This window comes from Emydura macquarii, unplaced genomic scaffold, assembly GCF_026122565.2.
Source record: "Emydura macquarii macquarii isolate MOO-44397 ecotype Brisbane River unplaced genomic scaffold, CSIRO-AGI_Emac_v2 contig_212, whole genome shotgun sequence".
In the NCBI taxonomy this organism is placed as follows: domain Eukaryota; kingdom Metazoa; phylum Chordata; order Testudines; family Chelidae; genus Emydura; species Emydura macquarii.
The window spans coordinates 7,734,921-7,759,964 of NW_027130349.1; the positions used below are offsets into that span (position 1 = coordinate 7,734,921).

A 25,044-nucleotide genomic window follows, 5' to 3' on the forward strand; every position below is an offset into this window, starting at 1 on the left:
CTCATCCTCTCTCTTTGGACCCACAAATCCAGGCAGTGCCTCAATCCTGCTGATTCTTCCTTCATAACTGTGATGAAAGGTCTGGGGACCTGGTCATTTCTCAGCAAAAGAAATAATTGTTTGGAGGAGTTGAGCATGAGGCCTCCCCAAATCTTGGTACAGTCACCCATGGTGGACCATGCAAAGTGGTGTCTGAGCAAGGTTGTTAAGCCTTTGAAAGATAATTATTCGCTATTGTTAGTCATCGTTCCTTCGTTGGATTATTCCCTGAAAGATGAGACATTCCCTAGTCCTAGAGTAGTGGTTCTTGTTTGAGTGCTTGCTCATGTCCATTCCATGCTAGGTGTGCATGCGCCATGTGCATAGTTGCCGGAAATTTTTCCCTTAGTGTATCTTTAGGACCGGCCCTAGTGCCTCCTACAGTCACATATATATGTGCTGTTATAAGGGGCTCTGCTGGCTCTGCGCCCTCTCAGTTCCTTTCCACCTGTGATGGTTACCTGGAACAATCTTTCTTGCTCTTGCAAGGCTTCTTTCCCAATAGTTTGGACTTCTGTAGATACTGTTCAGTTATTGTAGTTAGTGTATATAGTTCTTAGTTAGTTTTAGCATATATAATACTGTGAATAGTTGTCCCTGTCGTCGAAGCTGAGCATGCCCTGAGCTTCAAGCAATGTGCCTCTTGCAGCAGGCTCGTGCCAGTGAGTGACCCGCATTCTAACTGTCTAAAGTGCCTCAGGGAAACTCATGTTAAAGAGAAATGCCAGATCTACAGGGGCTTCAGACCACTCACTCAAAAACATAGAGACATTTGTCTGAGGGCCTTGCTCATGGAGGCAGCCCTCAGACCTGCCTCAGAGTCGTGCCATCACTGCCAAGGAAAAAGCATATGAAACAGAGCACTGAGAGAGCTCTCCGGTGGTGAAGGACAAGCATGGAGTGGCTGAAGTAATGTGACTTGTGCCAGGCCATTCATCCTCCCTAAAGCCACTGTCGGCCCTGGTGATTCTGCCTAGTGTGCCAAGTCAGGTACAGGATCCGCTTCTGATTCTCAGGAGCAGTTGTGGGACCTCATGTCTGCGGGGCCCCTTCAACTTCAGAGGCTTTCCAAGCAGCGAAAGATCTGATGTCCGTCCCGGTCCTGCCGACCTCCCAAGGACCCCTGCCAGCCAAGGCAACCGGGAGTAGAAGGGATCAATGGGCAGTGCGCTCCATCATGGCACTGTTCAGAGGAAAATCCTCCATGGTCCTGTTTGAGGCAGTTTCCGACCTGTTGTCGGTCACTGGTTCCCCAGCACCGCCTGGAGGTGGAAGTCATGTTCTCAGAGGAAAGAATTCTTTTTGGAGTTCAAGGGGGAATCCTTCGCCCCACTGAAGGCTTACTGGTTACCTGCCTATTCACCAAGCTTCGGTACTCGCCCCCCAGCTGGCACTTGGCCATCAGGCTACTTGCACTGGCAGTATTGGAATCTGTGAGGGTTTACCTCATTACCAGGCCCCCTCTTCCCACCAGTTATACTCGGTAGTGTCCAAGAGGCCTGCCGCCTCTGCCTCGTCCCATATGGCACCGGACCCTGACTGCGGTTCCAACCCCGGTACTGAGATTCCGGAAGTGGCCCTAATGGATGTGGTGCAGGTGGAGGAAGAAAAGGCAGTCTCTTCTCCAGTGCAGGTCTCTTTTTCCTCATCCCTGGTGGAGTGTGTCGCAGGCCTTAGTAACCCACTCCTGCTGGATGACTTCAGGGCCCATCAAAAGCTCCTGAGATGGGTCATCGCAAACTTGGGGCTGGGAGCTGAAAGAGTCTCTTCACAGCTTAATTGATACTGTGGCTGCAGCGGCCCCTTCCAGGGTGGCCCTGCCAGTTAATGAGATGGTGTTGGGACCTGTCAGGGTGCTATGGCAAACCATTTTGTCTCTGCCCCTTATCTCAAAAAGGACAAAGAGGTACTATGTACTGGCTAGTGGGTCTGAGTACTTGTACTTGCATCCCTCCCTCCCCCTCTGAGGTCCCTGGTGGTGGCTGCTGCAAATGAGCGAGAGACAGAGCAGCAGTCAAGTGTTACCTCCAAAAATAAAGAGGTTAAGAGACTGGATCTGTTCGGACACAAGGTTTATTTGACGAACAGTCTCCAGTTATATATCTCTAATCAACAGGGCCTGGTGGGGAGGTACGATTTTAACCTGTGGGACTCAGTGGCAAAATTTAAGGACTACTCCTGCAGAAGTCAAGGTAGGAGTTCAAGGCCATTCTGGAGGAAGGCAAGACAGTGGTCAGGACTTCTCTCCAGGCAACTCTGGATGTGACTGATTCAGTAGCCTGGATTATGGCATCAGCAGTCACCATGAGGTGCTGTTCATGGCTCCAGCCATCGTGTCTCTGTCACGAAGTGCATCAGTCCATGTAAGCTTCATGGCCTCAAAAACTCAAGGGCTATGCTGCGCTCCCTGGGCCTTTACACACCCCTGGCCTCCAGGAAGCATTTTAGGCCCCGGCAGTCTTCGAGATTCCTGGTGCCTCCCAGACAGGAGCCCTACAAAAGAAAGGGAAATGGTTATAAACGACGCCAGACCCTACCTTCTTCCTTGGCTTCCCAGTCAGGCTCACATAAATACCTTAACTGCGCCAGGCAGGCCTTTTAGAAGTACACCCGAGAACGGCATACTAGTCCTGACTTCAGATTCATTCCCTCTTTTGTTTTTTTTTGTGGACTGCCTGTCACCCTTCAGCCGAGCGTGGTTATTTATAACTTCAGACTGTTGGGTACTAAGTACTATTAGCAGTCTCAGGTCCAGCACAGCATTGGTACAGTATGAACCACCGTATGGCTCTGGGTCTGTTAATAAACGAGCAAAATTCAACTCTGGTCCCTGTTAAAATAATAGAGTTCATTGGGGCAATGCTCGACTCATAGCAAAGCCTACTTACTGGAGGCCAGATTCCACGCTTTGTTTGACCTAATCTCCAAGGTTATGACCTACCCACTAACAGTAGGTTACGACCTAATCTTTAACTGGTTTGTCTCAAGCTGTTGGGTCACATGGCGGTATATACCTATGTTGTGCAGTATGCAAGGCTATGTCTCAGACCCCACCAATGTGGCTAGCATCAGTCTACTCCCCAAACAGACACCACTTGGACTCAGTACTCATGATTCTGCCACCAGTCCTCACTTTGCTAACTTACTGGAGAGACCCAGGTTATGTAATGAAAGAGGTACTGTTTGCCACCCCACAAAGGTTGGTAATCTTTGTTTCAGACATGTCAGACCTGGGGTGGGGAGTCCATCTCAGCAGTCTCAGGATTCAGGGCCTCTAGTCCCGAGAAGAACTCTTCCTGCATGTAAGTGTCAGGGAACTCAGGGCGGTGTGCTTGGCTTGCTGGGCCTTCCTTCACCAGATCTCAGGCAAGGTGGTGCTGGAGACCCTCTGATTGTCAGACTTCCGCATGAAGCATGCCATCTACCTTGAAGTATCACATCTCCCCAGAGTGCAAAATGTACTGGTGGATCGCCTCAGCAGATCCTTTTCCTCTCACCACAAGTGGTCTCTTCACCCGGATGTCATCAGTGTCTTCTTTCAGAAGTGGGGACCTCCCCAGGTGGACCTGTCTGTCACCAGACAGAACAGGAAATGCCATCAGTTCTGTTCACTGCATGGGCACAGCAGGAGCTCCCTCTCTGATGCCCTCCTGATCTCGTGGGCAGACCACCTACTTTATGCCCTCCCGCCGATCCCTTTGGTTCACAAAATCATCCTGAAGGTCAAAACGGAACAAGGCAAAGGTTATACTGATAACTCCAGCATGGCCATGCCAGCATTGGTTTGGTATGCTTCTGGACCTCTCAGTGTCAGCTCCAGTCACTCTCCCACCCCACCCAGACTTGATTTCACAAGATCACGGCCGGTTGCTTCACCTGAACCTCGCCTCCCTGCACCTGACAGCATGGTTGCTGCATGGCTGATCCCTGAAGAGCAGGCCTGCTTGGAACAGGTCCGGCAAGTCTTGTTCAGTAGCAGAGAGCCTTCCACCGGGGCTACCTACATGGCCAAATGGAAACATTTCACTTGTTGAGTCTCTGAACGGAATCTTTCTCCATCCTGGTCTTCTCTGGAGTCTGTTCTGGAATATCTGCTCCACTTGAAACATCAAGGTTTGACTCTTTCATCTATTAAGTTTCACTTGGCAACTATCTCAGCCTTCCACTCTACTGTGCAGGGCAGATCAGTGTTTGCCCACGAGATGATAGTCAAGTTTCTCAAGCGTCTGAAAAGGCTCTACTCTCAAGTTCATGATCCAATTCCCCCATGGGACTTGAACCTGGTCCTGTCGAGGCTTATGGAAACCCCCGTCACCACGTGCAGCCTGATGCAGCTTGAATCTGGGGTACCGCTGAGCCTTCTTACCCTTGCAGCCTGGGCTGATCTCCAACCATGCTTCTGCTGATAATATACAGATAGCCCCTCTGGGCTCTGTTATCAACCAGTAGATGGCACCACACACCCATCTGACCCACATGAATACACTTGCCTGAATCACTTGTACTAACCATAGAACAAGGCATCAACAGTAAACCCCACAGTCCCTGAGCTCTTCACAACAGGAGTGCACTCTGAGTTTATACCGTCTTGCACTGGACAAGATTTGTTCAGTACAAACTCGTCTGCTGGCCCCCGCTGCCCCCCCACCCCGGTCTCCCATCGTGGGGAAAATATGCACCTGCCCCGTTCACTTGAGTTGAGAGTTCCTAAACGCTTCACACAAAAACACACCGGTTAAGATAAAACATTAAATTTATTAACTACAAAAAAATAGATTTCAAGTGGTTACAAATAATAAAGTGTAAAGAGACTAGAAGTAGTTACCAAAGAAATAAAAATAAGATTGCAGTCTAAATTCTACACATTAACAAGAATTGAATCTAGAAATGTCTCACCCTGAGAGATGATATAAGCAGGCTACATATCTTCAGTACACAGGCAGAGACTGCTTTTCCCACACGAGACGACCCCTCCCCCAGTCCAAAGATCTTTCTCTTCCTGATGTTTCTTCAGGTGTTGATTTGGGTAGAGAGAGAAGCCCAGTGGTGATGTCATTCCCCTTCTTTTATATAGTATGGAACAATCGATGCTTGTGACCTGGGGGTCATCTTCATTGGTCAGTCAGGGTCTATTGCCTATGTGCTTCCTCCGCGAAATCTCCACTGTAAACAATCCCTGTTAGTGGATTCCATCCTTGAATGGGCGAGAGAGAGCCATCAATGCTATCTGGCATTGTTCTACATGAAAAGCTGGTTTGTGGGTGTTTCCCACCTACTAGAACATAACTTCACATACAATGATAACACATACAATCCATCAGGATATCAATGTTCAGCAGATCAAGACTTTTAAAATAATAACCACACAAGGCATACTTTGCACAGAGCATATGATTATATTACAGTGGTGAATATGGGGTTTTTGGGGTGTTATTTGAGACACTGTCATATACTTCCCACATCTTATCCCATTCTGCTTCTCTCTTGGAAGGTCACCTTTCTGGTGGCAATCACCTCAGTCAGCAGGGTCTCAGAGATCAAAGCCCAGATGTCACAACCTCATTATACAGTGCTTTTCAAAGACCAGGTCTAGTTGTGCCCCATCTGGCCTTTCTAACAAAGGTGATGTCAGAATTCCACAACAACCAGAACATTTTTCTTCATGTCTTTTTTTTTTTTTTTTTGAAACCTCACAAAACCTATGAGGAATGTTAGCGCCATACATTGGATGTTAGGCAGGTCCTTGCCTTCTATATTGAGAGAACCAAGCTCTTCTGCAAATCCACGCAATTCTTTGTAGCAGTAGCGGAAAGGATGAGAGGGATACCTGTGTCATCCCAAAGAATCTCGTCCTGGATAGCTGCTTGCTACGAGCAGGCAAAGGCTCCTCCTTCGGCCATCATGACCTCTCATTCCACTTGAGTCCAGGCTTCGTGAGCAGTGTTGCTTGCGCAAGTGCCAATCCATGACATCTGCAGAACCATGACATGGTCATCAGTTCATACCTTTGCGTCCCACTACGCCATCACCCAGCAGGCATGTGACTATGCCATTTTTGGGAGAGCAGTGTTGCAGTCAGCATGTTTATGAACTCCAAGCCCTTCTGTAGGGGTACTGCTTGTGACTCATGTAGCATAGACTGGACATGAGCAAGCACTCGAAGAAGAAAATATTGTTACTAACTTTTCGTAACTGTTGTTCTTCAAGATGGAATGGACATGAGCAACACATGACCCTCTCTCCTACCTTTCTGTCAGAGTTACTGGCAAGAAGGAACTGAGAGGGTGTGAAGCCAGCTGGTGCCCCTTATATTGGTGCATACACCTGTGGCTCCAGGGGATATTAGAGCCAGTCCTACAGATACCATATAGGAGCACGCACACATGTAGCATGGAATGGACATGAGCATCACATCTAGAAGAACAACAGTTATGAAAGGCTAGTAACCATTTTTTTTATCAATCAAGGGTACACGTCCCCCTGGAGGTATGCAGAGGTCTTCCAGGGGTTACATCAACTCATCTAGATATTTGCCTAGTTTTACAATAGACTATGTAAAAAGCACTAGCGAAGTTAGTACAGACTAAAATTTGATACAAACAATGACTTGTTTACATTGCTGTCTATTCTATACTCTGAAATATAACTACAATATATATATATTGCAATTAATTTATTTTATAATTATATGGTAAAAATGAGAAAGGAAGCAATTTTTCAGTAATAGTGTGCTGTGACACTTTGTCTGATTATGTAAGCATGTAGTTTTTAAATGAGGTAAAACTTGGGGATACGCAAGACAAATCAGCCTCCTGAAAGGGGTACAGTAGTTTGGAAAGGCTGAGAGTCACTGTCTGAGAGTGCATTTCTGTAACTCATTAGGAAAATCAGGGTAGGGGCTTAAGTGTTGAAGGAGCAAAAGAGAAACTGCTACTGCCTTATTTAGATTCAGTCATGAGAAGGATAAATTTAGTTGGGTTAAGCAAAGCATTTCTTTTATTTTAATTTCATTCTCTTTTTATATTTGGTTTGTTTTATTAAGAGTATTGTTGTATGGATAATTTCACATCAACATCCCCAAAGAGAAAAGGCCCCCATAACCTCTAACGAATGGTGCTGGAACTACACCTGCACTTCTGTCTCCGTCTGGAGGCATGGGTCGAGGTGTCCTTTCCCAAGAAGTTCTGTTGCCAGGAGATTTCAGTGGCTGAACAAAAGGAGAGAAGCCAAAAGATGAGAAGATGAAAATTGTTGGTGGTATTGATTAGCGCTGACAGGAAGATGACAATTCTGTTGTGCTGCAACATTTGAGATTGAAAAAATTTGTGTGCGCGCCACTTTGGAATGAAAACAAAACCTTCAAATGTTTTTGTGAAAATGGAATTGTGCAGAAAATTTCAATTTGAGAAGTGGTATCTGAATGTCTGGGTGATGAATGTATGTGTAGTTTTGTGGTTTGAGAAATGATGTGGATATGGGAGACCCAGGTTCAGGTCCCCCCTGTGCCTGATTCAAAGAAGAATTTTTCATGCTAGCTCACTCTGATTCAGACAGAGCAGGGACTTGAACCTGAGTCTCCCAAGTCTCAGGACAGTACTCTAACTACTAGGCTGTATTGTGAGAGTCTCTCTATATTCTCCTGACCAAAAAAAGCATATTGATGAAGTCTTAAATGAAACCAAAATGTTTTATTTTATTTTGTCAAAAATGTTCCAACTAACTCTAGTATTGGTCATGACTAACACTTATAAGATCAGCTCTTTCTTAAATCTGTGTCAAGTGTGCATCCCACTGTAGGTGTTCATGTACTCAAGATTGGATTTGTTTTGAATAGCAGTGTTCTACAGGGTCATATATGTGGTCTCTGTCTCCTCATTCTCCCATGTGAGTGCATAAAAGGATGAGTGACCATATCCTCTCCCTCACATCCCTCTTAACACCTGTGACAGCAAAATGGAATACAGTGAGTATCCGACCTGCTACACTATTCAAATCCCTTAAACCAATTCTTTTCAACCCATTTAGTGAAGAATTCAGTTTCACACTTTAGAGAAAAAGAATGTTCCTTTAAAAAGTAGTGAGAATTAATTGACTCCCCAGCCCTCCGGTACATCTCCCTGTGTGGCAGGATGAGGCTCTTCACATTAATTGTCATAACCCAGGGTTCAAACCCTGCCTGCCTGCGACTGACTGACCCGTATGAAGGATATATACAGCCAATACTGGATAAGTGCTCTGTGTACAAGCTCTTCTCCACCAGGACCTGCAAGTTGAGGGAGGACAGCTCAACCTATATCTACTTGTGCAATCCATGCGGGTCACTTTGAAGCCAGAGGGGCGACTGTTATGAACAGAGTGAGGCCAGGTAAACCAGTATCAGCCAGTGCTTCCTCAAGCATTCTTCTTACTCTGGGGTCAGGCAGTGAAAAGAAAGTAAAGAGGACATTGGCAGAGTTAGCATCAACAGTGCCAACACCTCAACGTTGAAGAAGTCCCTGATGTATAAGACTTAAGTGCTGATAATCTCAGCACTGAGTGCATTAGCACCAGGGCCAGTGACTTGGCTCCCATACCAATTATAGAGTGATGTAGGTCTGACTCACAAGGCAAACAAATGTGCAGCTTCTAGTTTGGGGTGAAAGATTTTCGTGGTATACTTGATTTACAAGGATCACAACGTATAGTTCATGGTTAACAGACGAAAGCAGGGTATGACCCTTGCCTGGTAACTTGGAATTCCTTAGCTAGGTTGGGAGGGAGAAAGAGTTTTGAATATATGCAAATTATGAGAGATTCTTGCCTAGCTGATTAACAATACTCTTATTTAGTCATTTAAGTTTCTTTAGCTGAGGTGGCTGATCTGTGAGCCCTTAGACCAAGAGTGTCAGATGATGTGAACCATTTTCTTCTTGTCATTGTAGGTGGATTGTATTTTGAGATAAACACAGCTGGATAGCTTTTCTAATTTTTGAGAGCCAGAAGGATTTATTAGTTATTAATCATTCAAGATGTGTCTGTCCCACATATCCCTTAAGGTGGCACTGGGCTGGCTAGCACTAACCTTGCCAATACCAATACAATATGCCATCTTCGCCGTAATGGACATATTTAGGATGTCCTCCCTCATGTCAAGGTGCAGATCACCCTCTTGTGCATCTAAATAGAGGAAGAGATCATGCTCACTGATGCCTTTGATGCTAGGCCAACCATACTGGAACCAGACGTGTGCCCACAAGAAGAGAAATAATAGAGGGGTAACAACAAGCCCAGTCTACTTCCAAGGAATCCACTTCGTTGGTAAATGAGGTGTTAACATAAGCTCCCACCCTAGCAGTAGATTACTTTAAACCCTTCCAGGATCATCTATTCCAAATTACCGAGACCCTGGACATCAAGACTATGTTTATATGGGAAAAGTGGGTCCTGACCCCTGGGAGGTGAGAGGAAGATAGATGGAAATCGTGCCTCTCCGCAAGGTCCCAAAGTTGTGTGGCCTCCTGGCAGAAGGCTGAGGAGCGCACCCCCCCTTGCCTGGGATAAAATGGATCAGATGGTCACAACTGATCACTGCAGATGGCTATGGACTGTTTGCCTCAGCGTGGAACAAGAAGTGCCCACGGTTCTGCCCGCTCCGGGGTCGCGAGCAGGGCTCCATCTCAGACGCTTTTTTAATAGACTGGATGGGGCCCCTAATGTATGCATTTCCCCCCTTTCCGCTACTTCCCAAGGTACTCTTGAAAATCAAGAGAGACAAAGCAAACATCAGCTTTCTGATATCCTAAGCATGACTGCAAAGGCCAGAATCGTTCTCCCTATTAATGAAATGATCCTACAATTGACCAAAGAGCTATGGTGCATCCTGGCCAGTCTTCCTCCTATGTCCCAAATGCATGAGAGAAGAGGTATTCTGTGCCACTGAAAGATTTTGAGCACTTCTGCACCTACCCAAACCCAGGATTCTTGGCTGTCTGTAGTTCAAGAGAAATTGAAGTCCAGTAAAGGCACCCTCTGAGGACAAGGACTCAAAGATGTTAGACCTGTGTGGTTAAAAGGAATTTGAGCGCTCATATCGTCCAAGGGGCACAGGAGCCGACCCGTGGGAGTTGCTAGGGGCAGAACAACGAGGCGGACCACCTCAGCAGGTCATTCTTACCCCGCTACGACTGGTCGCTTCACTGGGAGGTGGCAACTTTTCTCTTCCACAAGTGGGTCCTGTAGTTACCCTCTGAGCATGTCTACCAGATTGAACACCACATTACCTCCGCCTTAGGACCCACATCTCTCCAAAGCCCGCAGCATCCGCATCATGACACAGCCCTCTGGCCGTGCCACAGTCTGTGCTCTTCCCCTTTTCGGGGGATTCTGCAGTCCCAGTCTAGCCACTTCCTCCAGTGGCAGCTGCAGTCCATTGTCCGACCCTTACATCAGGGCTCTCAGCTGCTCCTTTTCTGGAGCCAGCCACTGCTCTATCCGAGGTGCTGACCTCCCTCAGCCTGCAGGACAGCCAGCCTTCCCTGAGCTCCTGGGAGTGACTACCTATTCTGCACTCTGCTGGCTGCCTATATAGGGCCTCCTCAGCTCTGATTGGCTGTTCCTAGCGCAGCCTCCCTAGGGCTTTATTAACCCTTTCCAGGCTAGTGTGGGGCTGCTGCCCTACCTCATTGCTGCATGGCTAAAATTGGAACAGTCTCCTTGTTCTTCAGACAAGCTACATAGCAAAAAAACCAAACCAAACAAAACAAAAACCAAACACTTTGTTAATAGTATAGTTTTAGTGCTTTGTAGTTATAGTTACTGTATTATATAACTGCTGGTTTACAAGTTCCAAGTTGTCCCTTTCCTGGGAAAATCCACCCTGTTCGGGAGTGATTATGCCCAAACGAGTTAGATTCAAGAACCGCACTATGAGTCCGTGATCGTTCTCAGTGAGCGACAAGCACCAATGCTGTGTCTATTGTCTTAGTGAGACTCACATTGTTGCGTGGTGCTCTATCTGCCACTCCTTTCCTTCGAGAACCAGTGATGCGAGGGAACTTAGGCTTAAGAAGATGATGATGTTTATGTTCATGTGTTATATGTGTAATGGAAGTTATGGATATGTTTGATATATCTGTATTTCAAATTGTGCTGTGTCTGGGCGACACCCCAAACAGGATGGCTGCAGTACTAGCTTGCTTAATGGCCCATTAAAGAAATTCACCGGTACAATGGGCCCAGGGGAGAAGCCAGGGATATACCTGATGAGTCACCAGGACTTACTCATGTGACTCTGGACTCCATTTTATTCCTGTACATTTCCACAAGCAGCATGGCAAAGGCCAAAGGACATAAAAGGCAGCTGCATGACATCCATTTTGTCTTTAGTCTGTCTTCTGTCTTCAGTCTACCGTCTACCTCTGGATCAACTCATCTACAACTGAACTGAAGCTGTGAAACAAAGGACTGAGGCCCATCCAGGTACTGGATGTATACCAGAGGGACTATACAAGCCTGCAAACTCCACAATTCTGTTAGAAACCTGATACATACATATGATTTGAAAGTTCGTATATATCTGATTGCTTTAATCCTTTAACATTTCTCTTATAGTTTTTCTTTCTTTTTATAATAAACCTTTTAGTTTTAATTACTAAAGGATTGGCTGGCAGCATGGTATTTTGGGTAAGATCTAAACTTAGATTGATCTGTTACTGTGGCTGACCCTTTGGGGTCAGGAGAAACCTTTTTGGTAAAGAGCATAGAGTTTTAAATAACCAATCTCTTTACTGGACCTAGTGACTGATTGGGAGCCAGAGACTGAAATGCAGTAAAGGGGGCTGTGTATATTTTTATTATGGCTTCTTGATAACCAGTGTGGGGAATCAGAAGCACTGTTTTGTGGCTGGTTGGGAAGTCTGACTTCAGTGTCACCCACCAGTGTTGGGCGAATCTGCCCTCCTTTTACAGCCTGCCCTGACCCTGGCATTTTCTGGTGGCTACCCTAGGCACGGACGGGTCACAGCATCAATGAAGACAAGTCTATCCTTATGCTTACCAAGGAGCTTACGTTCATTAGAGCCAGATTGGACTCCCAGACAGCATGTGCTTTTCTCCTAAGGAACTGATTTATTGCTCTCTCTGCCATCATTGCACAATTCCAATGCCATCCGCATATGCAAGTCCTTCACTGTCTTTCAGTCCTGGGATGCAGGACAGCGTACACTTCCGTAACCCTGTATGCCCGACTCCATATGAAATGCCTTCAGCAATGGCTGAGAACAGTGTACAATCCACAGAAGGACCACCTGAACAAACAATTCTCCCTACCTCCACCGGTGATAACCTCCCTGTCATGGTAGTGTGACCCACCCAAGGTTATGCAGGGTACCCCCTTCCATCAGCCCACTCCCGAAATCACCCTCAAGGCGGAAGCCTCACTTGCGAAATGGAGTGTGCACACACTGAGGCCTTTGGCAGAAGGCCTACGGTCTCCCAGAGAGGCAAGGATGCACATCAACATCTTAGAATTAAGGGCAGTCCAAGTGCTCCTTTCCCTTGTTTAATGCAAATATGTACAAATCCTTTCAGACAACATGACAGTAGTGGTGTACATAAGCAAGCAAGGCAGAGCCAGATCCTTGTTCCTCTGCCAAGATGCTGTCCGACTATGGAACTGGTGCTTGTGCCACAATATCACATTACAAGCAACATGCTTACCAGGTACTGATGATATTCTGGCAGATAAACTCAGCCATTCCTTCCATCACAACCACGAGTGGGAACTCCAGGACTCCACTCTTTGCAATATCTTTTGGCAATGGGGCACTCCCTGATGAGACATATTTGCCACAACTGAGAACAGCAAATTTCCCGTCTTCTGCTCCAGGGGAGCACTTGGACAGAGATCACAAAGAGATGCCTTTTTCCTTCCGTGGACGCCGAACCTCTGCTATATTTTCCCACCCATCCCACTCATTCCTCAGATTTTCCACAAATCGAAACAAGTCCAAATGACACTCATACTCATAGCCCCATTCTGGCCCCAACAGTATTGGTTCACAGTCGTCCTTCAGCTCTTGACCCGCCCTCCAATACTTCCTTCCCTCCACCACCCCCGGGCCCCATCCAAACCCCACCAGTCTTTGCAATTATCAACTGTGAGTAGTTATCCCACAGTGCAACTACCCACAGGGGCATTTAGGAAGGTTTTCATTCTCCCATGATGCAACGTCCTCCCTCCCCCACTCCCTTCTTGTCCCAGTCAAAACAAACAGATGATTGCCTTTTCGCTCCATTTTTTTCAAACCCTTCACTCCCTGCTGCACGCACGCCATTGCCTGAGAAGAATGGAGCCCATTCAGCTCTGCATTATTATTGTGAGCATCACAAATATCTCACAACTTATTCTACAGTATTTTCAAGGGCGAGACAAGAGCTGCAGCACTGAAAATTGTGTTGTTACTGAGGCTGCCTTGCTACAAGCCATAGAATGAAACAATTCCTGTTTGCTGTCACACACCATCTGCAGTTGCTTGAGTGCCGCTTCTGGTCCCGGGACACAAACAGTGACTGGTGGGATCGCATAGTTATGAAGGTGTGGGATGATGAGCAGTGGCTGCAGAACTTCCATGTGCAAAAGGCCACTTTCTTGGAACTTTGCAGAGAGCTCTCCCCAGCCCTGAAACGCATGAATCTCGCTTGAGACCAGCTCTGACAGTGGAGAATACAGTGGCCATCACTCTGTGGAAGCTAGCAACGCCAGACTGCTACCGGTCAGTTGGGAATCAATTCGGAGTCGGTAAATCCACCGTGGGAGCACTGTGATATAAGTGTGCCATGCCATTAATAGACTTGTGCTAAGAAGGGTAGTGACTTCGGAAAATGTGCAGGACATAGTGGAAGGCTTTTCCGCAATGGGGTTCCCTAACTAGGGGGGGGGCTCCAATAGATGTCACACACATCCCTATCTTAGCACTGGACCACCTTGCCACAGAGTACGTAAATCGAAAGGGATACTTCTCAACGGTGTTGCAGGTTTTTGTGGATCACAGGGGACTCTTCACTGAAATCAATGTGAGGTGGTCTGGAAAGGTACATGACGCGCACATCTTTAGGAACTTCCCTGTCCAAAAAATAAATATTGGCAATGTTAAAATGCCAATAATGATCCTGCGGGATCCTGCTTACTCCTTGCTCCCCTGGCTAATAAAGCTAATAAAGCTCTACATCGGGCACCTGGACATTGAGAAGGAGCATTTCAATAATAAGCTCAGCAAGTACAGAATGGTGGTGGAACATGTCCTAGCGTGGTGGAAGAAATAAGGCTGCCCTCCCAAGAAACCTGCGAAGGACTGCAGAGTACCTAGATGAAAACTTTCTGGAGATATCCGTGGAGGATTCTCAGAGCATCCCTGTGCACATAAATAATCTTTTCCGGTGTGAAACCAATGCTTAAGCACACCAGTTATGAGGAAGCACAGCCCCACCACCACACACACCACTTTTTTCCACTGGTACAAGATTCTGGACTGGGGATATAACAAAAGAAATGCAATTTGCAGTGTATACTCCCCAGATGTGCCTTCCCCTGCATCCCGGTCACTCATGGTTTCCTGTGTCTGCCTGGGCTCTCCTGTGTAGCAAACAGCTCCAGGCTTTCAGGGAGAAGGGATACCCCACTTGCTTGCATCCTGTTTTCCTCTTCCTCCTCATCATCATTATCCACAGACTCGTTCTCATTCATCCTGGCCTCGGTTTCCCCCGAGGTATCTACGCTGTGTGGTGGCATAGTGGTTGGATCTCCTCCAAGAATCGCATGCAGCTCCTTGTAAAACAGCATGTTTTAGGTGATGAACCAGAACAACTGTTGGTTTCCCTAGTTTTCTGATATGCCTGCCTCAGCTCTTTGATCTTAATGCAGCACTGCTGCCTGTCCCATTTGTGCCCCTTCTCCAACATGCCATGAGATATCTTCTCGTTGATATCCAAATTTCTTTTCCTGGCTCATAGCTGAGCCAGAACAGACTCTTTGCTCCACAGGCCAATGAGATCCAACACCTCTGGTCAGCTCCAGGCTGGAGCATGTTTGGGGTGTGCAGTCACCATTATCAGTTGTGCTGGCAAGCTCTCTCCACATTGACCTAACAGGAAATGGGAATTCAAAATTTCCCAGGGCTTGAGGGGAGGAGCTGTTTCCTGTTTACATTGTCATGATGCAGCAGAGTGTGAATGTCTAGAGTGGTCACAACAGAACATTATGGGATATCTCCCGGAGGCCAATGACGTCGATTTACATTGTGCCTTGCCTAAACTGATGGTCATTTGACCCATATAATTCGACTTCAGCACTGCACCACTTGCAGAAGTGGTTTTATTAAGTTGAATTTTATCGTGATTTAGATTGGTGGAACTGACATGCCAGTGGAGACGCATACTTTATGTGGTCGACGGAAGTCGCATTCTGTCAACCTACATTGTCTGTGTGGACCAGTCCTATGTTATCAAGAAACAGTTTGACGCTTTGTAACAGCTGTCTCACTGCTCCAGTTCTTCTGGCGTCACCCAGAAGCTCTCCTGTGCTATGATGCTGCTGCTACTTTTGTCAATGGCATGGATCTGGATCTTTAAATTGTTTGTTAGTTATTTTGGCATGCTGGCAACATTTTCCTCAGGAGTGCAAGCAACAGAAAGGAAACAGTGATATTTAATAGTTTATAACTATCAAACTTGAAAGGAATTTCATAGGACAAAGAAAATACATTTTTCTAGCTTCCAAATTTCTAAAACCTGCTGCAAACAATGGAGGTGTTGGTACTTCTCAGGGAAAGGCTACAAGAATCTGTTCTAATAGAAAAGATTAGGCAACCTAAATATAAGGGTTGATGTCTGTTCTCTCTGTAATAAAGTAGTGTATGTTTAACCTATTTTTGCTAAACTTGTATGCTAATGTGTTCTCGGTTAAGAGAATCCCATGAGGGATGGGGGAAGGATTTAGCATCTAATGAATAATTAAATTAAGTTGTTTACTATGTGTGGAGTATCATTTAGAAGTGGCAAATACGATGTTTGTGTATATGAGAAGTATAGAAAATACAGAAGTTACCATATCAAACAAAAGTACACTCATTTGTTCAGATTAATAAGTGAAAGTTTTGAAAAAAGCTATAGCAGAGATTGATCTGGTTAAGAGGAAAGGAAGTTTGTCAGAGGTATGACTGGCCTTTGATAATTCCAAAAATATGGAAAGGAGAAAAGTTAGATGGGACGTGACTGCAATATTCAAATTTAGAGTACTCTAAAAACTGATATATTTTTTATTTTATTTTATGTTTTATAATACGAAAACAAAGGGACACCCTGAACTAAGATGCTATTTTTAGAAAAAGTAAAAGAGATATCATTCTAACTGTTGTATAATTCCCTTCATGTGGATATTGTAGCCAGATACTAGGCATATGCTATTTCATGATCATTAATATTTATAGCTAAGCATTTTAAATTAAGGGTATTCATATTTCATGTTTCAGTCTCTAAGCCAGAGGTCTTCAAAGGGCGTGCCCACCTTGAGAGGCATGGAGGAACATTGCAGGGGGCACGGGAGCCCCCGCCTTCCCAGAGCTCCAAGCAGGGAAGCCTTGGTGCTAAGAGTGAGAAGCCTCCACTGCAATGGGGCTCTCAGTGGGAAACCCCTTCCGCCATAGGGCTGAGAGAAGGGAAGCCCCACTATCCCAGGGCTACCAGCTCGGAAGTCCTGCCACAGCCCCACAGCCCGGACTGTGGCCCCACTCCCAGCCCTAGCTGGGGGAGAAGGTGATGGGGGACATGGAAAGGAGTAAGGTGGGATGGGGGGATAAAAACTTTGGGGACCACTGTTCTAAATTGATTGCCTACAAGGCAGTGTCTCCAGGGCAAAGCCTGGCACAGCTGTCTTGTTGATGGTTCTTAAATCATGTTAGGTAAACTTCCTGTACCAGAGCATTCTGCAAAGATGAAATAGCAAGTGAAAAAGAACTTTTGGAATTAGATTGCATTTGGTCGATTACTAATGTAATGTTAACGACAAAATATTATTGATCATTTTTCAGTGATTAATGATAAGAAGAATGGAAAGGGGACCATTCCTTTTTAATTTTTCTTTCTCTTTATCCTTCACTTTGACTCTTATAACTGACTTTTTTACAATTTTCTAGGCACTCTGCATTTCTTCTGAAGATAATTTTGTTATCACAACTACCAACAGAAAAGAGATTACAGATGACAACTTCAGTAAGTGCGATGTATTATGTACCATGCATCATGCTCCAAAACGGCTGTCCAGTCCAGAGTTGTATCAAAACCACAATAATGTTTTTTGTATTCTTAGAATCATAGAAGATTAGGGTTGGCAGGGACCTCAGGAGGTCATCTAGTCCAACCGTCTGCTCAGAGCAGGACCACCCCAACTAAATCATCCCAGCCAGAACTTTGTCAAACCGGGCCTTAAAATTCCCATGCTACATATACAATAGCAAATGCAAATGGAAGTGCAAAGCCTATATATATAAAATAGCCTTGCAAAATTATTATGAATACCCATCTTGGAACAAATTTCATACATACTATCTTTTTGATATTTTAATATTTTAGTTGTCTCATCAAATAAAGTACTTTCATTTGCTAAATATAACTTGCAATGTTGTCAATGCAATTAAGATTAATATTTTTATTTTACAATTCTAAATAATGCCAAATTTTCCAGGAACCTTTGGGGCATTGAAAAATTAACAGAGTGGTTCACTTACATTAGTGGTCCCCAAACTCTGGGGCATGCCCCCTGGGCACAGAGGAATATTTGGGGGGCATGTGCAGCGTGGCCCAGGCTCCCCTCCCCCACAAGAAGTAGGGAGGGAGCACCACTCAGCCCTGCTCCATCCCCACATCTGCTCCAGCCTTGGCCCTGCTCCTAGCTGTAGCTCGAGCCGCTGCTCAGGCCCCGACCATGGCCCTGCTCCTGGCTGCAGTCCTGGATCCAGCCTTTGGCTCCTGGCCCCAACTTTGGCCCCGTATGCGGCCCTGCTCCCAGCCACAGCCGTAGCTCTTGCTGCAGCTCACTGCCCTGGCTCCCCACCGCAGCTCCCAGGCGAGGTGCTACTGCAAACATTTGGAGACCACTGCCTTCTATGATAAATAATTTCTGCAAAATGTTGTCCCATTCTATGTGAAGCTTAATTTCTTCCGTAATTAGAACAAAATGTGGGCTTAGCTAAGCATGCCTGAATAGTGACACAAAATATTTTGTGATTATTACGCAGATCTGTCTTGATCCTAATGTGACTGTCACTACACTGCTTTCTTGTTGTGGATTTATTATAACATTAGGAGATGAGGAACAGCATAGGAGAGGTTTAATAAGTATTTCCATTATAACTATGCTCTTTCATTTACTCAGTTTTCTAAGTTTGTGGGTCTTTTTTTGTTGTTTGGTGTTTTTGGCCAAATTTTTCGTTTGCTTTGGCTTAGCTAAAAGGTAAACTTTGCTGCAAAACTGGAAGAAAATCTCAGCCATTTTGGCTATGACATAATGCTTTTCTCCACTATACATTATGGTGTTATGTTTTTCATTCAGCTAATAAAGTCTAAACTTTGAAGTTGCAAAGATAGAATGTGGTACTTCAGTTGGAAGTACTGACTTTACTAAGTTTGGGGATGTAAAAAGGTTTTGAATTACTGTTACTGTTCCTCCTTGGAAAGTTTTATAGTTAGTGGAAAGAGACAAGAGGTACGTCAGATGTTAAAAACTGTCTTCCAGCGTTTTGGGCAGGAGTTTACTAATATCTGGAGTAATTTTTCCTTTGTATTTAATATTTTAACTCCATTACAGGTGAAATTGTTCAAGATGGGGTTACTTTGTATTTGCTACAGTCAGTTGATCAGACATTACTTTCAGCAACAAAGGAGCGAATTGACTTCCTACCACACTATGATACGCTTATCAAAAGTGGCATGTATGAATATTATGCTAGTGAAGGGCAAAATCCTTTGCGTAAGTATTCATCTTTTTTTTTTTGTAATCTAAGTAAAATATATGAAAGATAGTTACACCACATATTACCTTAGAAGGACCTTAATGTCAAGAAATGCTTTGCTCATGAATAATTTCACTTGCATTTTACCTTTTGTCACATCTGTTGGAGCTTTTAAATTTAAGCTTTTTCAATTTACATTGACTTTTAAACTTTGGTTTAAAAAGTGACACTAAAAATAGCACTATGAGGTTCCAAGTTTACTGTATCTCAATTACTTGCAGAAGAAATTTGCTTATTTTACAAGCAAAAATATTTTGTTGTTATTGAGAATCTTGGGAACAAAACCAGAGGTTTGGAAGCCTTGCTTTTCTTTCTGGTGCCTTCACTTGTAGTACATTCTGCGTTTTGAACTTGTTGATGTATGAGGCTGAATAGAAGCCTGCTCACTGTCTTGATCTGTGTTTTAGCTCTTCAGGGCTGATAGGATTAAAAAATAGAAACTAGTTATCTTTGTTAATAAAGTAAGCTGATGAACACTTTAAAGAGGGTGCCACTTGTACATTTGTCATTTTTCTGATCCTTGCTGCATTTCAAACTACAAGTTAATTTCTGTACCAAAATTATTAAATATTGCTAAACTTTTGCTTTCTTGGTTTAGTATGAATGTCCTAGCCTCAGAACTGCCTAGAAAAATCACAATAATAGAACTGTATGTGCATCACTTCATGCATGGAATTCTGGATTAAAACAAGATGTGGCTCACAACCATCCTTATTTTTTTTTACCAGCAGCAAACAGCAATTATTCACAAGCTTTTGGAGTACCATATTCCTATTTTCTTCTGAGGTTTTTGTTTTAGTATGTTAGTGACTATTATTATGGCAGTTGGGATGTTTAGGAACATAGGAATTGATTTACTGGTTTAGACAAGTAATTCATATCTGCAGCAGTGGCCAGTACCAGGCGCCTCATAGGAAGGTGCAAGAGCCCTGCAGTAGGCGGTTATGGAACAACCCACCCACAGAGAAAGTTTCTTCCTAATTCCCCAATCAGGTTATTTTATATTCTGAAGCAATAAGGGTTTGCAATTCTTTCAGAGACTGTTTATTTTAATTCTTACTATTGTACATCTGGATGACATCATTCAGATGTGTGTCCAGTTCTTTCTGTTGAATACTGCATAGCACTTTTCCTCTGTGGTAAGTTATGGCAATGAGTTTCAGAGGCTAATTGTATGTTCTGTGGGAAAAGTATTTCTTCTTACTGGTTTTAACTGCTGCCTTTAAATTTAATTGAATACCCACTGTTCTTATATTAAGAGGGTGAATAGAAGTGTCTGATCTGCTGTCTGTAAACTATTCATTATTTTGTGTACTTTTATCATGTCGAGTCTTACTGATCTCCTTTCAGGTAAACTGTCCTAAGCTTTTCACACTCTCTTTATTATGGAGGTTTTTTCATGTTTCTTGTCACTTGTTGCCTGTGTCTCATCATCCTCTCTTTCTGTGTTATCTTTTGAGATGGAATGACCAGAAAGTAACACCTATTACATATTGCTCTGAATCATGGCATCGTAATATTTATTATTGCTCTTCATCACTTTCTTTATGCACCCTAGTATTTTGTTTGCCTTTTTGATTATTGCTGCACACTGAGCAATGATGTCCAGTTCTTTTTACTGAGCTGTTAGAATTTAGAACCTATCAAAGTTTTCTGAATTACTTCTTCCAGTGTGCATTGTCTTGCATTTGTCAAATCTGCTATTGTACTATTTATTCACCAAATTTTATAGCTCCCTCTGCAGTTTTCTTCATCTTCTGAGGTTTTGACTAAATTTAAATAATTTTGTCTTCTGTAAATTTTGCCATCTGTGCACAGTCCCTTTTTCAATGAATCCAGACTGTCCCATAACATTTTGTAGGTCAAAGGCAGTTTGTTAAAACACTTGATGTCCCAGAAATTCATTCCTAATTGTGACAACTGATCCAGAGTGTGTTCCACCAATGAACAAGGAGGAACAGGTTTGCCTCCTGTGTCAGGGGATCCCCTTTAATTCAGTTGTGTTCCCAAGAGTATCTAGTGGCCACTCACCTGGTGGGGGACTTGAAAATGCTCAACAAATCACTAATAAACATGCATGCATGGCCCTTAAATCAGGTGATGGTAGATCAAGTATTTTTCACTGCCAGTCATATATTGCCCACACTTACCTTAAGAGTCATGCCCAGGGATCACTGGTTCAAGTATGTGGGTATTTTCCAACTGCTACTTTTAGAGATCAATAATTACTAATAATTTTTTCTCTTTCCTTAGCGTTTGCCTTTGCTGAGTTGATTGACAATTCTTTGTCAGCTACTTCTCGAAATATTGGTATTCGGAGCATGCAGATAAAATTGGTAAGATATAAAAGGAACACCCTACTTGTTCCAAATTTAGGATTTCATGTATTCATTTTATTATTTTGGCTGTCCTTGTTTTTCTTTCCAAACAGTTATTTGATGACTCTCAAGGAAAACCAGCTGTTGCTGTGATTGATAATGGAAGAGGGATGACTTCTAAGCAGCTTAACAACTGGGCTGTGTATAGATTGTCAAAGTTTACAAGACAAGGTGACTTTGAAAGGTTAGAAAGCTTTCTACATTGTTTTTAATCACACAACTGAAAAACTGACAAGTTATGAAAATCTTTACAGACCATATTTTTTAAAATAGAGAAATACCACCACACTAGTATTGATAGAAAAAGTTCATAGTCTAATATCATGCTTCATGCCTGGACATATTGCATTGCTGTTGCCCAGCTGAGAGGTGAGGAAGATGTGAATAGCTGAGGTCAGGTCATTGTTCACTAGGACAGGACAAAGTCTCCTAGTCAAATGGAGATGCTAGAAAGTGTTACTCCTGGATGCTGCTATATTAATACTTAATGCCAGTGGGAAATCCAGGAACATACCTAAATTGTGCACAGAATCAGCCAATTGTGGGTGAGTATTGTCAACCAAAAGAGACTGCACTGTGTGTGCAAATTATATTATGACAGTAAAGTTGTGACAGTAATTCACATCTTGTTTCCATTTTGGACTGCTTCAATTTGAAATACAGATCAACCTTTCCATTTCTATTGTAGGAACAAAGGATTTGCCAAACCAGATCAGTTTGTCCATCAAGTTCCATATCCTTGGAGTCCGGCTTAAGTATTGGTGTCACTTGCAGCTACCTGTGTCACACCACATTAGAGTTGGGCATTTGACCAGTCCAAAATAATTGGTCAAATACCAATCAAATATTTTAAAGCATTAATTTATTGGAACAATAGCAACAGTAACAAAAACGAGTAAGACTTCATGGTCTCCAGTATGCTTAGCCTTAAATACATATATATTTATGCCTAATTACAAAAAACAAGTTACTTAACTGAGTTATTTTAACTGAAAAGAAAAAAAGAGAAACACAGTGAAATAAAATTATAAAAATGAAAGAATGAAACCATGATGCAATCAAGAAGGTAGCCACCACCTACATCAGGGCATTCTTGCTGGAATAATTGACTGTGGTCAAATAGTAAGCGGTCAGTTGATATTATTTGACTGGTCAATTGACTGGCTTGCCAAGCCTATACCATATTCAAAGGGATGTCCAGCAACCTTTCTCATCCACCTGCCCCAAAAATCTGTGATGAAAAAGGGGCTGTGTTATGGAGAGAAACTAACTTCCTAGTCAGTGTTTCTTTATAGCAGTTCCATGTGCAAAGATGTTGCTCTAGGCAAAGGGGAGACTAGACTAGGGATTAGTATGTCTTCTCTTACCATTCTGTCATCTTAGGTTTCTGTATAATGGCTCTCACTATGGTATCTCAAGTGTTTTTGACACAGATCTGGCAATTTGTTTTTAAGATTGTGCCTCATGTCTTTATAAAAAGAACTTGATACAGAAGAAAATTGGGTAAACCAAATAATTTTCCTTCTGCAGTTTATATCCTGTCTATGGGTATGAGCCAAATGGTAATAAGAATAAAGGTAATTCACACAAGAGTTGAAATGCAGAAAACCAAACTCTCCTTCACAGGAAGGGCAGAAAAATCATATACATGGCTCATAGGGGGAAAAAGACTTATTGACAACTTTGCCAGGCAGCCATGTTCATCAGCGTACATTGCGACTTACATGACTTAAGTTTAGTAATCAACTTTGTTCTTTTCTTCTTAGACATTGATAAAACTACACCAATGAGATTAGTTACAATGTTAAATTTATGCTCTTAAAATAGATCTGAAGTGCTGAATGAGACATTTTTTTAATGAAAAGCTTTAGGGGTGGTGATGATTACAGAAATTATTTAATAAGAAGAAATATTATTTTTTAGCAGTTTTGAAAAAAGTATTAAAAGTATTAAAGAGAGTTTATTTTTTAGTGATCATTCAGGATACGTACGCCCTCCACCAGTGCCTCGCAGCTTAAATAGCGACATCTCATATTTTGGTGTTGGAGGCAAACAAGCCGTGTTCTTCATTGGGCAGTCTGCCAGAGTAAGTAGAATGATCTACGTATTTTAATTAATCTGTTACTGTATCACTGAACTATCTTACCGTTAACTCATTTTGGTGTCCTATGATTTTAAATTTATTTTCTTTAATACTGAACAGATGATAAGCAAACCTGCAGATTCTCATGATGTACATGAGCTTTTCCTTTCTAAAGAGGATTTTGAAAAGAAGGAGAAAAACAAAGAAGCAATATACAGTGGATACATTAGAAACAGAAAGGTAAAGTAATGTTTTTTAAATGAACATCTTTTCTAGGCTAGCTTGTCTGTTTTATGTAGTATACTTTTAACAGTTCTGTAGGCATGCATATATCACACACACGCACACATATAGAGTCTGGACTATAAAAGTTAATAAAGTGAAACTTAATGTCAGATATTGTAAGGCTTTCTCACATGTGGTTCTTCTGCCATGTATTTTAACCCAAAGGATGGTGAGTCAGTATGTGACACTTTTCTGTCTGAGTCACTGTGCTGTACCTCCTGGAGAAAAATGCTTTAGCAATGTTATTACTAACAACTGAAAATGTGCATGGCTTAGTGCAAACATAAAAGAAAAAAGTCCCAGCTTCAAGGGGTTTAGAGTCTTAATTAGAGAAAGACAATACATTCCAAACCAAAATATTATACATGAAATGTACATTATATTTAGGTGAAAGGTTCAGTGACTTTTTTTTAATCTTGATGACTTATCATTGAAAAGCTTGTGGAAGAAATGAGCCAAGGAGGAATTTGAATGGGCAGTTCTACCCTGCTCCATTTTCCTGACATTTTGGAAGAAGAATTAAAAATGAGAGTAAGAGGAAAGACTGTAAGGTCTAAGGAGAGAGAGGCTCAAAAGGACTGTAGGAAGAAAGAAATGAGACAAAAGATGTAGGCAGGGGCACAGCTGGAGGTACCTTGGAGATGATAAAGGGCTTGAATTTTGATTTGGAAGGTGAGAAGCCAGTGAAGAAATGTAGAGAAGAGACTGATGTGGCTAGAGTGGCAGGAAAAGGAACTGATTTTTAGAGAGAGCACTTTGAATAGCTGAAGTGGGAGACGAGAGAGGAGTAGGTTGCAATAGTGGAGGCAAAAAATGACTGCATCAACTAGAGTTTTGGCTGTAGGGATGAGAAAGAATAGATCAATTTTGGAGATGCTGCAGATAAAGAACTGGCAGGATTTGATAAGGTTTGGATGTTGAGTATGATCCTGAGGTTCTGATACAGTGAGGTGAGTGTTTGACAGAAATGGAGAAGGGAGATTGTGGAAAAGGGTTAATAAAAGAAAATAAGTTCTTAGAGTATGTGTCAGTGTGGATCCCACTGTAGGTATGCATGTGTGGGAGACCGGATTTCTCTTGTTAACAGTGTCCATTGAGGCCATGCATGTGCCTTATGCCTCCTTGCGCTCCCATATAAGTGCACAAAGGGCAGGGTGGCTGTGACGCCCTCCCTCAGTTACCTCTTACCTAGTGGTGTCTAAGCAGTTGCTTAGAT

The 25,044-nt window shown here is 43.3% G+C and overlaps 1 protein-coding gene across 5 annotated transcripts in view; it reads left to right on the forward strand.

The window, feature by feature from the left end:
• The window catches only part of SMCHD1 (structural maintenance of chromosomes flexible hinge domain containing 1), a 187,269-nt gene that overhangs the window by 14,790 nt on the left and 147,435 nt on the right, over positions 1-25,044 (forward strand). For all 5 annotated transcript variants that reach the window (XM_067547134.1, XM_067547127.1, XM_067547143.1 and 2 more), the window contains exons 2-7: positions 17,208-17,283; positions 18,878-19,039; positions 21,336-21,418; positions 21,514-21,644; positions 23,432-23,546; positions 23,664-23,783. In XM_067547134.1, the coding sequence (XP_067403235.1) occupies positions 17,208-17,283; positions 18,878-19,039; positions 21,336-21,418; positions 21,514-21,644; positions 23,432-23,546; positions 23,664-23,783 (687 nt within the window). The remainder of the gene's footprint in view (positions 1-17,207; positions 17,284-18,877; positions 19,040-21,335; positions 21,419-21,513; positions 21,645-23,431; positions 23,547-23,663; positions 23,784-25,044) is intronic.